The sequence below is a fragment of the Octopus bimaculoides genome, chromosome 1, assembly GCF_046866305.1.
Source record: "Octopus bimaculoides isolate indiv1 chromosome 1, ASM4686630v1, whole genome shotgun sequence".
Lineage (NCBI taxonomy): Eukaryota > Metazoa > Mollusca > Cephalopoda > Octopoda > Octopodidae > Octopus > Octopus bimaculoides.
Genome location: NC_142928.1, coordinates 201,758,307 through 201,773,110, shown reverse-complemented (window position 1 = coordinate 201,773,110; position 14,804 = coordinate 201,758,307). Strand labels below are relative to the sequence as shown.

Sequence of the window (14,804 nt, the reverse complement as noted above, 5' to 3'; positions counted from 1 at the left end):
AGTCAATAATGGAGGCTTTCCTTTCATATAACAATGGGATCTGAAGAATCTGAACACGTCACTGATCTAGTAGGTATATATATTCTGTTTAATTTAAGTGGAGATTTTCCTGAACCTAGGGGAGGTTTGTATAGGGATGATACACTTTTTACTCTTAGAAACTTTTCTAATAGAAAATTAGAATTTTAGAAGAAGAAATTTTATAGATTTTTAAAAAACTTTGACTCTCCATAATTATTGAAAATAAGCATGAGTCAGTAAACGTTTCTCAACCACACATGGATCTAAAAAGAAACATTAAACTATAAAAAATGGTATGACTAACCTTTCCGCACAATGGCTGCTGCAATTCCTCCCATGTGTTCCAGTCTGCCATTTGCAGCATTAACAATAGCATCGGTGTCCAGAGTCGTGATGTCACCTTCCCTCAACACTATTTCACAGTTTTTATACTTGAAATTAAGTATTTCTTCTGCTTCACTTCCTAAATCTGAATTTAATGATATTATACTCTCAGATTGATTCTGCATTTCATTCTTTCCTGCTTCACTTTCCTGTATATTTTTAGATCTAAATGTTCCGGCTTTTGAGCTGATATCTTTTCTTAGATCTCCTATAAATGTTTCCATTTTCCTAATTTGCTCTTGTGTTCCTTCCACATGTAACTTATTATCTTTGAGACACACATTCTTCATTTTATTTTTCTCACCAAAGTCATTGATTTCCTGTTCTTTGACATCTTTAAGAAAGCGGAAATGTTCAAGAGGCATCGATATATAAGATTCGTAAGTTAACGATTGCTCAAAGTTAGCAATTTTTTTTATTATATCATCAATTACTGCATCAACAGCAACAATAGAATCTTCTCCAATAGAATAGAAATCTGGAAACTCTTCTTTTAGACTTTCAACAAATGTCAACCACTTTTCTTGATTTGGAGTACCCTTAATTTTGTCTACAAAATCCAATGTATTGGCAACAAAACTTTGTTTCATAACTTTTTCCAAATCTGAAAGATGTCTTTTCTCACTTGCATAAAGTAATACTGAATCACCATCGCCTGGTTCCCAGGAACCAATACAATTATTGTCTCTCAGTTTTTTATCAAGATATTCTTTCACTGGTTCTTTATTAATGATCATTTCAGTATTGATAGGCAAACGCAATTCAGATTTTACAATTGACCGAAGAATTTTATACATATCGTTTTGACAATCAGTTACTTTGGAACAGTGGCCTTCAAAAATAACTTTGTTACTATGAACTGTGACTTTTAGCTCTTCAAATTGTCTTTCTGCCTGCTCAAAAAATCTGAGACCGGATAGAATACGTCTTTCATGAATATCTAAGTCATCCTCACATTCAGTTCTAAGATTATCCAAAAGTCTATTTTTCATTTTAATCACGTTATTTTTATCAAATGCCAAAATATGAACTTTACGATATTGCATATCAAAATAAATATACTTCTGGTCAGCTTCACTGTTAAATGTTCCAACAATGTCTTCAAAAATATCGGTTGGAACATCAACAATTTCAACAGTAATGGAATTTAATAAATCTTTCAAACAATGTTCAATTTCCTCCAAATTTCCTTCAGAATAATTTAATTTCAGTTTATTAATCTTGGAATCTTCCCAAAGAACTTCAGACCATTTCTTTAACTTTTCATTAACAATGATTTTATGTTTCTTTAAAAAACTCAGATGGAACTTGGAAGGTAGGGAATAGTCATAGACTTGCTGTCTTGAAATGGTATTTTCTTCAGATGGTTCCCAGAATGGCTGAACATCCAACTCCACATTTTGCAGTATATGACCTCTGCTACAAACGTCCATCACAACTAAATTATGAAAAAATAAAAGATAGAATCATTTCGTTGGTGGGGGATTAGGGGTGAGATGGGGAGTTCAGTGGATCAAGACAGAAGAGTATTTGAAGACAAAGTTATATGTAATTATTATAATACATTAGCAATTAGAAAAATATAATCAACGTTTAAATGATGCTAAGTAAACTATCTCTATTAATTATAATAAATACAAGAAACATCACTGGAATTTTGGTTTCAAATTTTGGCACAAGGCCAGCAATTTCAGGAGAGTGGCAAAGTCAATTACATCAGCCCCAGTTCTCAACTGGTACTTATTTTATTGATCATAAACACCACTGGAATTCTGGTTTCAAATTTTGGCACAAGGCCATCAATTTCAGGAGAGTGGCAAAGTCAATTACATCGATCCCAGCGCTCAACTGGTACTTATTTTATTGACCATTAACATCACTGAAATTCTGGTTTCAAATTGTGGCACAAGGCCAGCAATCTCAGAAGAGTGGCAATGTCCATTACATCGATCCCAGTGCTAAACTGGTACTTATTTTATTGACCATAAACATCACTGGAATTTTGGTTTCAAATTTTGGCACAAGGCCAGCAATTTCAGGAGAGTGGCAAAGTCAATTACATCGATCCCAGCGCTCAACTGGTACTTATTTTATTGACCATTAACATCACTGAAATTCTGGTTTCAAATTGTGGCACAAGGCCAGCAATTTCAGGAGAGTGGCAAAGTCAATTACATCGATCCCAGCGCTCAACTGGTACTTATTTTATTGACCATTAACATCACTGGAATTCTGGTTTCAAATTGTGGCAAAAGGCCAGCAATTTCAGGAGAGTGGCAAAGTCAATTACATCGATCCCAGCGCTCAACTGGTACTTATTTTATTGACCATAAACATCACTGGAATTCTGGTTTCAAATTTTGGCACAAGGCCAGCAATTTCAGGAGAGTAGCAAAGTCAATTACATCGATCCCAGCGCTCAACTGGTACTTATTTTATTGACCATAAACATCACTGGAATTCTGGTTTCAAATTTTGGTACAAGGCCAGCAATTTCAGGAGAGTGGCAAAGTCAATTACATAGACCCCAGTGCTCAACTGGTACTTATTTTATTGACCATAAACACCACTGGAATTCTGGTTTCAAATTTTGGCACAAGGCCAGCAATTTCCGAAGAGTGGCAAAGTCAATTACATCGACCCCAGTGCTCAACTAGTACTTATTTTATTGACCATAAACATCACTGGAATTCTGGTTTCAAATTTTAGCACAAGGCCAGCAATTTCAGAAGAGTGGCAAAGTCAATTACATCGATCCCAGTGCTCAACTGGTACTTATTTTATTGACCATAAACATCACTGGAATTCTGGTTTCAAATTTTGGCACAAGGCCAGCAATTTCAGGAGAGTGGCAAAGTCAATTACATCGATCCCAGCGCTCAACTGGTACTTATTTTATTGACCATTAACATCACTGGAATTCTGGTTTCAAATTTTGGCACAAGGCCAGCAATTTCAGGAGAGTGACAAAGTCAATTACATCGATCAGACTGCTCAACTGGTACTTATTTTATTGACCATAAACATCACTGGAATTCTGGTTTCAAATTTTGGCACAAGGCCAGCAATTTCAGGAGAGTGGCAAAGTCAATTACATCGACCCCAGTGCTCAACTGGTACTTATTTTATTGACCATTAACATCACTGGAATTCTGGTTTCAAATTTTGGCACAAGGCCAGCAATTTCAGGAGAGTGACAAAGTCAATTACATCGATCCCAGTGCTCAACTGGTACTTATTTTATTGACCATTAACATCACTGGAATTCTGGTTTCAAATTTTGGCACAAGGCCAGCAATTTCAGGAGAGTGACAAAGTCAATTACATCGATCAGACTGCTCAACTGGTACTTATTTTATTGACCATAAACATCATTGAAATTCTGGTTTCAAATTTTGTCACAAGGCCAGCAATTTCAGGAGAGTGGCAAAGTCAATTACATCGACCCCAGTGCTCAACTGGTACTTATTTTATTAACCATAAACATCACTGGAATTCTGGTTTCAAATTTTGGCACAAGGCCAGCAATTTCAGAAGAGTGGCAAAGTCAATTACATCGACCCCAGTGCTCAACTGGTACTTATTTTATTGACCATAAACATCACTGGAATTCTGGTTTCAAATTTTGGCACAAGGCCAGCAATTTCAGGAGAGTGGCAAAGTCAATTACATCGATCCCAGTGCTCAACTGGTACTTATTTTATTGACCAGAAACATCACTGGAATTCTGGTTTCAAATTTTGGCACAAGGCCAGCAATTTCAGGAGAGTGGCAAAGTCAATCACATCGATCAGACTGCTCAACTGGTGCTTATTTTATTGACCAGGAACATCACTGGAATTCTGGTTTCAAATTTTGGCACAAGGCCAGCAATTTCAGGAGAGTGGCAAAGTCAATTACATCGATCCCAGTGCTCAACTGGTACTTATTTTATTGACCAGGAACATCACTGGAATTCTGGCTTCAAATTGTGGCACAAGACCAGAAATTTCAAGAGAGTGGCAAAGTCAATTGCATCGACCCCAGTGCTCAACTGGTACTTATTGTATTGACAATAAACATCGCTGGAATTTTGGTTTCAAATTTTGGCACAAGGCCAGAAATTTCAAGAGAGTGGGAAAGTCAATTACATCGACCACAGTGCTCAAATGGTACTTATTTTATTGACCATAAACATCACTGAAATTCTGGTTTCAAATTGTGGCACAAGGCCAGTAATTTCAGAAGAGTGGCAAAGTCAATTACATCGATCCCAGTGCTCAACTGGTACTTATTTTATTGACCATAAACATCACTGATATTCTGGTTTCAAATTTTGGCACAATGCCAGCAATTTCAGAAGAGTGGCAAAGTCAATTACATCGATCCCAGTGCTCAACTGGTACTTATTTTATTGACCATTAACATCACTGGAATTCTGGTTTCAAATTTTGGCACAAGGCCAGCAATTTCAGGAGAGTGGCAAAGTCAATTACATCGATCCCAGCGCTCAACTGGTACTTATTTTATTGACCATTAACATCACTGGAATTCTGGTTTCAAATTTTGGCACAAGGCCAGCAATTTCAGGAGAGTGACAAAGTCAATTACATCGATCAGACTGCTCAACTGGTACTTATTTTATTGACCATAAACATTACTGGAATTCTGGTTTCAAATTTTGGCACAAGGCCAGCAATTTCAGGAGAGTGGCAAACTCAATTACATCGATCCCAGTGCTCAACTGGTACTTATTTTATTGACCATTAACATCACTGGAATTCTGGTTTCAAATTTTGGCACAAGGCCAGCAATTTCAGGAGAGTGACAAAGTCAATTACATCGATCCCAGTGCTCAAGTGGTACTTATTTTATTGACCATTAACATCACTGGAATTCTGGTTTCAAATTTTGGCACAAGGCCAGCAATTTCAGGAGAGTGACAAAGTCAATTACATCGATCAGACTGCTCAACTGGTACTTATGTTATTGACCATAAACATCATTGAAATTCTGGTTTCAAATTTTGGCACAAGGCCAGCAATTTCAGGAGAGTGGCAAAGTCAATTACATCGACCCCAGTGCTCAACTGGTACTTATTTTATTGACCAGGAACATCACTGGAATTCTGGTTTCAAATTGTGGAACAAGGCCAGAAATTTCAAGAGAGTGGCAAAGTCAATTGCATCGACCCCAGTGCTCAACTGGTACTTATTTTATTGACCATAAACATCACTGAAATTCTGGTTTCAAATTGTGGCACAAGGCCAGCAATTTCAGAAGAGTGGCAAAGTCAATTACATCGATCCCAGTGCTCAACTGGTACTTATTTTATTGACCATAAACATCACTGATATTCTGGTTTCAAATTTTGGCACAAGGCCAGCAATTTCAGGAGAGTAGCAAAGTCAATTACATCGACCCCAGTGCTCAACTGGTACTTATTTTATTGACCAGGAACATCACTGGAATTCTGGTTTCAAATTTTGGCAAAAGGCCAGCAATTTCAGGAGAGTGGGAAAGTCAATTACATCGATCAGACTGCTCAACTGGTACTTATTTTATTGACCATAAACATCACTGGAATTTTGGTTTCAAATTTTGGCACAAGGCCAGCAATTTCAGGAGAGTAGCAAAGTCAATTACATCGACCCCAGTGCTCAACTGGCACTTATTGTATTGGCAATAAACATCACTGGAATTTTGGTTTCAAATTTTGGCACAAGGCCAGCAATTTCAAGAGAGTAGCAAAGTCAATTACATCGACCCCAGTGCTCAACTGGTACTTATTTTATTGACCAGGAACATCACTGGAATTCTGGTTTCAAATTTTGGCACAAGGCCAGCAATTTCAGGAGAGTGGCAAAGTCAATTACATCGATCAGACTGCTCAACTGGTACTTATTTTATTGACCATAAACATCACTGGAATTTTGGTTTCAAATTTTGGCACAAGACCAGCAATTTCAGGAGAGTAGCAAAGTCAATTACATCGACCCCAGTGCTCAACTGGTACTTATTTTATTGACCAGGAACATCACTGGAATTTTGGTTTCAAATTTTGGCACAAGGCCAGCAATTTCAGGAGAGTAGCAAAGTCAATTACATCGACCCCAGTGCTCAACTGGTACTTATTTTATTGACCAGGAACATCACTGGAATTCTGGTTTCAAATTTTGGCACAAGGCCAGCAATTTCAGGAGAGTGGCAAAGTCAATTACATCGATCCCAGTGCTCAACTGGTACTTATTTTATTGACCAGGAACATCACTGGAATTCTGGTTTCAAATGTTGGCACAAGGCCAGCAATTTCAGGAGAGTGACAAAGTCAATTACATCGATCCCAGCGCTCAACTGGTACTTATTTTATTGACCATAAACATCATTGAAATTCTGGTTTCAAATTTTGGCACAAGGCCAGCAATTTCAGGAGAGTGGCAAAGTCAATTACATCGACCCCAGTGCTCAACTGGTACTTATTTTATTGACCATAAACATCACTGGAATTCTGGTTTCAAATTTTGGCACAAGGCCAGCAATTTCAGAAGAGTGGCAAAGTCAATTACATCGATCCCAGTGCTCAACTGGTACTTATTTTATTGACCATAAACATCACTGGAATTCTGGTTTCAAATTGTGGAACAAGGCCAGAAATTTCAAGAGAGTGGCAAAGTCAATTGCATCGACCCCAGTGCTCAACTGTACTTATTTTATTGACCAGGAACATCACTGGAATTCTGGTTTCAAATTTTGGCACAAGGCCAGCAATTTCAGGAGAGTGGCAAAGTCAATTGCATCGACCCCAGTGCTCAACTGGTACTTATTTTATTGACCATAAACATCACTGAAATTCTGGTTTCAAATTGTGGCACAAGGCCAGCAATTTCAGAAGAGTGACAAAGTCAATTACATCGATCAGACTGCTCAACTGGTACTTATTTTATTGACCGAAAACATCACTGATATTTGGTTTCAAATTTTGGCACAATGCCAGCAATTTCAGAAGAGTGGCAAAGTCAATTACATCGAGACCAGTGCTCAACTGGTACTTATTTTATTGACAATAAACATCACTGGAATTCTGGTTTCAAATTTTGGCACAAGGCCAGCAATTTCAGAAGATTGGCAAAGTCAATTACATCGATCCCAGTGCTCAACTGGTACTTATTTTATTGACAATAAACATCACTGGGATTCTGGTTTCAAATTGTGGCACAAGGCCAGCAATTTCAGAAGAGTGGCAAAGTCAATTACATCGATCGCAGTGCTCAACTGGTACTTATTTTATTGACAATAAACATCACTGGGATTCTGGTTTCAAATTTTGGCACAAGGCCAGCAATTTCAAGAGAGTGGCAAAGTCAATTACATCGATCAGACTGCTCAACTGGTACTTATTTTATTGACCATAAACATCACTGGAATTTTGGTTTCAAATTTTGGCACAAGACCAGCAATTTCAGGAGAGTAGCAAAGTCAATTACATCGACCCCAGTGCTCAACTGGTACTTATTTTATTGACCAGGAACATCACTGGAATTCTGGTTTCAAATTTTGGCACAAGGCCAGCAATTTCAGGAGAGTGGCAAAGTCAATTACATCGATCCCAGTGCTCAACTGGTACTTATTTTATTGACAATAAACATCACTGAAATTCTGGTTTCAAATTTTGGCACAAGGCCAGCAATATCAGGAGAGTAGCAAAGTCAATTACATCGACCCCAGTGCTCAACTGGTACTTATTTTATTGACCAGGAACATCACTGGAATTCTGGTTTCAAATGTTGGCACAAGGCCAGCAATTTCAGGAGAGTGACAAAGTCAATTACATCGATCCCAGCGCTCAACTGGTACTTATTTTATTGACCATAAACATCATTGAAATTCTGGTTTCAAATTTTGGCACAAGGCCAGCAATTTCAGGAGAGTGGCAAAGTCAATTACATCGACCCCAGTGCTCAACTGGTACTTATTTTATTGACCATAAACATCACTGGAATTCTGGTTTCAAATTTTGGCACAAGGCCAGCAATTTCAGAAGAGTGGCAAAGTCAATTACATCGATCCCAGTGCTCAACTGGTACTTATTTTATTGACCATAAACATCACTGGAATTCTGGTTTCAAATTTTGGCACAAGGCCAGCAATTTCAGGAGAGTGGCAAAGTCAATTACATCGATCCCAGTGCTCAACTGGTACTTATTTTATTGACCAGGAACATCACTGGAATTCTGGTTTCAAATTGTGGAACAAGGCCAGAAATTTCAAGAGAGTGGCAAAGTCAATTGCATCGACCCCAGTGCTCAACTGGTACTTATTGTATTGACAATAAACATCACTGGAATTTTGTTTTCAAATTTTGGCACAAGGCCAGAAATTTCAAGAGAGTGACAAAGTCAATTACATCGACCCCAGTGCTCAACTGGTACTTATTTTATTGACCATAAACATCACTGAAATTCTGGTTTCAAATTGTGGCACAAGGCCAGCAATTTTAGAAGAGTGGCAAAGTCAATTACATCGACCCCAGTGCTCAACTGGTACTTATTTTATTGACCATAAACATCACTGATATTCTGGTTTCAAATTTTGGCACAATGCCAGCAATTTCAGAAGAGTGGCAAAGTCAATTACATTGATCCCAGTGCTCAACTGGTACTTATTTTATTGACAATAAACATCACTGGAATTCTGGTTACAAATTTTGGCACAAGGCCAGCAATTTCAGGAGAGTAGCAAAGTCAATTACATCGACCCCAGTGCTAAACTGGTACTTATTTTATTGACCAGGAACATCACTGGAATTCTGGTTTCAAATTTTGGCACAAGGCCAGCAATTTCAGGAGAGTGGCAAAGTCAATTACATCGATCAGATTGCTCAACTGGTACTTATTTTATTGACCATAAACATCACTGGAATTTTGGTTTCAAATTTTGGCACAAGGCCAGCAATTTCAGGAGAGTAGCAAAATCAATTACATCGACCCCAGTGCTGAACTGGTACTTATTTTATTGACCATAAACATCACTGGAATTTTGGTTTCAAATTTTGGCACAAGGCCAGCAATTTCAGGAGAGTAGCAAAGTCAATTACATCGACCCCAGTGCTCAACTGGTACTTATTTTATTGACCATTAACATCACTGGAATTCTCGTTTCAAATTTTGGCACAAGGCCAGCAATTTCAGGAGAGTGGCAAAGTCAATTACATCGATCCCAGTGCTCAACTTGTACTTATTTTATTGACAATAAACATCACTGGAATTCTGGTTTCAAATTTTGGCACAAGGCCAGAAATTTCAAGAGAGTGGCAAAGTCAATTGCATCGACCCCAGTGCTCAACTGGTACTTATTGTATTGACAATAAACATCACTGGAATTTTGGTTTCAAATTTTGGCACAAGGCCAGCAATTTCAGGAGAGTGGCAAAGTCAATTACATCGATTCCAGTGCTCAACTGGTACTTATTTTATTGACCATAAACATCACTGAAATTCTGGTTTCAAATTGTGGCACAAGGCCAGCAATTTCAGAAGAGTGGCAAAGTCAATTACATCGATCCCAGTGCTCAACTAGTACTTATTTTATTGACCATAAACATCACTGATATTCTGGTTTCAAATTTTGGCACAATGCCAGCAATTTCAGAAGAGTGGCAAAGTCAATTACATCGATCCCAGTGCTCAACTGGTACTTATTTTATTAACAATAAACATCACTGGAATTCTGGTTTCAAATTTTGGCACAAGGCCAGCAATTTCAGGAGAGTGGCAAAGTCAATTACATCGATCAGACTGCTCAACTGGTACTTATTTTATTGACCATAAACATCACTGGAATTTTGGTTTCAAATTTTGGCACAATTCCAGCAATTTTAGAAGAGTGGCAAAGTCAATTATATCGATTCCAGAGCTCAACTGGTACTTATTTTATTGACCATAAACATCACTGGAATTCTTGTTTCAAATTTTGGCACAAGTCCATCAATTATAGAAGAGTGGCTAAATTAAGTACATCAATCCCAGTTCAAATGCAAAAGGATGAAAGACAAAGTCGATCGTGGCAGAATTTGAACTTTGAGTGCAAAGATGGATGAAATGCCGCTCACCATTTCGTCCGGCATGCTAACGATTCTGCCAGCTCGGCACCATAATCACTGAAATAATAATAACCATCATCATCATGTAATGTCTGTTGTCCATGATGGCATGGGTGGGATGGTTTGACCGGGGCAGGTAAACTGGAAGGCTGCACCAGACTCAAGTCTGATCTGGCATGGTTTTCTATGGCTGGATGCTTTGTAATAGTCGACCCATGCCATGCTCAGGTTTGTATGTCCTCTCTTGCAATTCCTGATAATTAGATTATCAATTAAGAGCTGATCCTTCGTTCCCTGGCTCCTTTTACAGTACCCTTTCTGTTCAAGGGTAGCAGCCCACTTATTTCCAAATATCTGTCTAGTTCACCAGCCAAATCACCTGACATTAGTTTCCACATGAGCGGAAGGCATGTTATTGTTCTAACGTTGGATGCAACATTTCCCTTTCCAGGATCCTTGGCACATAACAATGTCTTTCCCTTTGTCATCCAGCTGGGTACTGCACCTTCCTGCAAGCACTCATCTAGCTGTTGTGCTATCCTTTCATGGAGCTCCCTCAACTTTTTCATCCAATACCTGTGACCCCTTCCAGTCCTGAGGTTTTCCAATTTGGGAATTTTCTTAACTGCTTTTCGTATCATTTCTGTAGTTATTTTCGTGTCTTCTTGGCCTTCTATATTTCTTAACCTATCTTGGATTTCATGCAACTACTCTGCTACATTATTATGATCTACAGGTTGGTCCCAGATCCCTTTCCAGAATGCCCTGCTCTCCTCTGAATCTGGTATCATTGTTATGTGTATTTGCCCATCTAGTTCCTGAAACAGTTTCTTCTGATTTGCTTCAAACAATCTGTTTTGCCTGAATTGTGTTTGTTCTATTGTCATACCTTTACAGTTTTGCTTTGATTGCTCCTATTCTTTGTTTCAATTCTTCCAATATCACATCATAACCTTCATCTCTTATTCTATATGTTCTTTCCAGCATCATTCTTATACTTTCATTCTGCAATTCCTCTCTTCTCATTCTATCAGCTTGTCTTAAATGTCTTCTTAACTTTGTTTCCCACAAATTTGTCTACACCAGAATGGTTCTTTATCTTCTGCTTTTTGTTCTCTTCGTCTGTATCCAACTCTATCTGCAGCAACCATTGCTGCATCCCAAATAATCTCATTAGTTTCTGTTATATTTCTCGAATGGAATAGCCCAAGACCTGAATCTATCTTTTTGCTTTCAACCTTGATCTTGTGTCGATCAATGTTCCTCTGCTTCTGGGGGTGCTTGATCCTGGTCTTTTCTATCAGCCCAGCATCCTCACTATGTCTTGCTGGTCATCATCGTATTCTTGTGATACAGCTCTTCCTATTATTTCTGCTTCATTTGCTGAGAATGCAGTTACATTTACATTTCATTCTACATCTTCTCTGCCCTTATTTATTTCTCTGTTCTCACTGGGCACAATATCTGTTGGTGAAGTATTATTTCTATTTTCCTTTTTATCTCTTCAATTTCCATGTCTGTTAACCATCTTTTTGCTCTAATTGCTCTTACCTGGTCAGCTAACCATGGCTCACTTATTTCGAAAAGTCCTATCTCATTCCATTTTGCTCTCATTTATTGTCCGAATCTTGGGTTCATTCCTGATCCAGCATTCAATTACGGTTTGGTTTGTTTCCTTCTTCTCTGCCTTTGATCTTGTGTACAAGCAGTCTCTGGATAATGACTGATCCTACACAGGGGACTGTTGGTTCCAGCCTCATTGACACCATTATTTGAAACACTTGTAAAAAGCATTTTCGCTCAATACTGAGGTTTGTGTTCTAAGATTAGCCATCAACTGGTATTTTTATCAAGACACCATCCCTAGTAAGATTGTCAACCAAGACTGCAGATACCTTAATTTGGGCTTGTTCCCTTTGTATTTTTGTGTATTGGGGACCATGATCATGATTCTTGAGACATGTTAGCGTCAGTTTGTCCTGTGCTGCCCAGGTAGACAAACCTGTCTATGACTTTCGGAATTGTTCCTTCAACCAAGATAGCTGGTTCCATATGTAGCTTTCCTGGTGCAGTCTGGAACATCACAACATTCTTGTCCAGGCTAATGCTGAGTCCAAATGCCTTGGAACAAGCAGAAATATGATTCATAAGTATTTGCATGTCATCCACTTTATGAATGACTAAGTCACAGTCATCTGCATAAAGGAGGTCACGAATAAGAGACTAAAAGACTTTTGAATCGGCAGCAAATCAGCACAAATTAAAGAGGCAGCCAGAAAATCGATACCCGATATATATTCCCAGAGAGCGAACCTTAGCAAAAGCATGAGTAAAAGCAGCAGCAAAGTACAAAGAAAAGAGAGTTGGGGCAAGGATGTCACCCTGCTTGACACCATTCTCTACAAGAATGGGTCCTGCCAAGCCACCACCAATATTGACCCAAGCCTCCATCCCATCATGAAATGATTTAATTATAGATACAAAGTGATCCGGACATCCAAGTTTGCCAAGTATTTTCCATAGTAATGCCCTATTTACAGTATCAAAGGCCTTTGTTAAATCAATGAATACCTGGACAAGATCCATATTCTGCTCATATCACTTCTCCTGCATCTGTCTTGCTGTGAAAATCATATCCATTGTCCCTCTACCAGATCGGAAGCCACATTGAGATTCAGATAGGACATCATTTACGAGACACCCATTCAGACGAGTAAGAAGAATATTTGCCAGAACCTTGCCAGCAGCTGATAGTAGAGCAATGCCTCTGTAGTTACCACACATTGTTCTGGTTCCTTTTCCTTTATATAGAGGAAGAATAATTGCATCCTTCCAGTCCTTAGGGATTGCACCATCCCCCCAGACTGCACTAATAAGTTCATGAAGGGACTGTGCGATGTAATTACCACCAAATCGCAAAACCTCAGCACAAATTCCATCCTTTCCAGGTGCCCTACCAAGATTCAATTTACTTATTGATGTCATTACTTCATCTATTGAGGGCGAAGAGTCTAAGGAGCCAATGATAGGTCTTTGTTGCATAGTATCAATCACTGTTTCATCCACAACTGACTTGTTTAGGAGTTCAGAGAAGTGTTCAATCCAGCGACCTGTGATTTCTGTTGATTTAGTAAACAGGGTGGAAGACTCCTTGAAAAGCAAAGGAGCTGATGTGGAGCTCTTAGGTCCATAAGCTCGCTTCATAAGATGGTAAAGCTTCTTGCTGTCATTTGCATCAGCAGCAGCCTGAATATCACGAGCAAGATCCTCCCACCAAGTGTTCTATGGTAGCAATAGTTATTTAGATAAAAATATAGATAAGTACATCATTAGTAAATATAACAATAACTATCACAACAATAAGATTAGTATCTCGGAATCTAATAGTAATAGAATCAAGTTTTTGAGTGTGAATGCTAGGACCAAAAATGTGGTTTATCAATGTAAGGTAACGACTAACACAGAGGTCTTGCATTACATAGGTTGCTCTTCATCGCAGGTCTCCAAGAGAATCTCTAACCATTACTCATGCTTTAGGGATAGGAATAAAATTAATAGTACCGGTCTTAGTAATTTAATCTGGAAACTTAAGAACTGCAATAAACAGTTCTCTTTGGAATGGTCAATACTGGCTACCTCAATGCCCTACGACAAGGGTAAAGATTTTTGTCCTCTCTATAACTTGGAGCTATTCCACGTTCTGTTTTCCAAGAATAATTTAGTGAACCAGATAACATAGAGAGCATACAGATACCAGCATTGGAGGAAACACACCTTCAGCTCGTTTCATTAATTTCATCCTTTTTACTAATTTTAGTTATTATTATTTTTTTACACCTACCAACATACTCACTAGTTGACAGCCATTTTACATGTGGTATGAACTATCACCCCACTTTGTATTTATTTTCATTTAACTTTAGACAATAACATTAATAGTAATAATAATAAATTAATTTTTACATTTATAATAATAATAATAACAACAATGAGAATAATAACATTATAATATTATCTAAAATAACAATTATATCTAACTCTAATGCCAGTTGTTCACACTCTCTCTCCTTCTCTAGTTAGTACAGCAAGTTTAATCCCCGAAAAGTTATATCCGTAGAGTTTTAAGTATATTTACGTATATTTACGTATATACTATCGATTTTGTTATCGTAAGTACGTTTATTCTTATTATTTCATCACTTTATAGTTTTGTACCTTGTATTGCCATTTATTTAGGTTAATTACCATAACTTAATATGATACAACATTAACGGTCAATTATATCTACAATCCATCTTTAATTTTCCTTCCTTATAAACGT

The 14,804-nt window shown here is 38.0% G+C and overlaps 2 protein-coding genes across 7 annotated transcripts in view; one reads left to right on the top strand and one right to left on the bottom strand.

Annotated features, from left to right (window-relative positions):
• LOC149137947 (protein mono-ADP-ribosyltransferase PARP14-like) overlaps positions 1 to 14,804 on the top strand; it is a 507,224-nt gene that overhangs the window by 257,501 nt on the left and 234,919 nt on the right. The window lies entirely within an intron of this gene.
• LOC149137950 (uncharacterized) overlaps positions 1 to 14,804 on the bottom strand; it is a 72,335-nt gene that overhangs the window by 14,204 nt on the left and 43,327 nt on the right. For all 4 annotated transcript variants that reach the window (XM_089340459.1, XM_089340308.1, XM_089340380.1 and 1 more), the window contains one exon: positions 326 to 1,843. In XM_089340459.1, the coding sequence (XP_089196585.1) occupies positions 326 to 1,843 (1,518 nt within the window). The remainder of the gene's footprint in view (positions 1 to 325; positions 1,844 to 14,804) is intronic.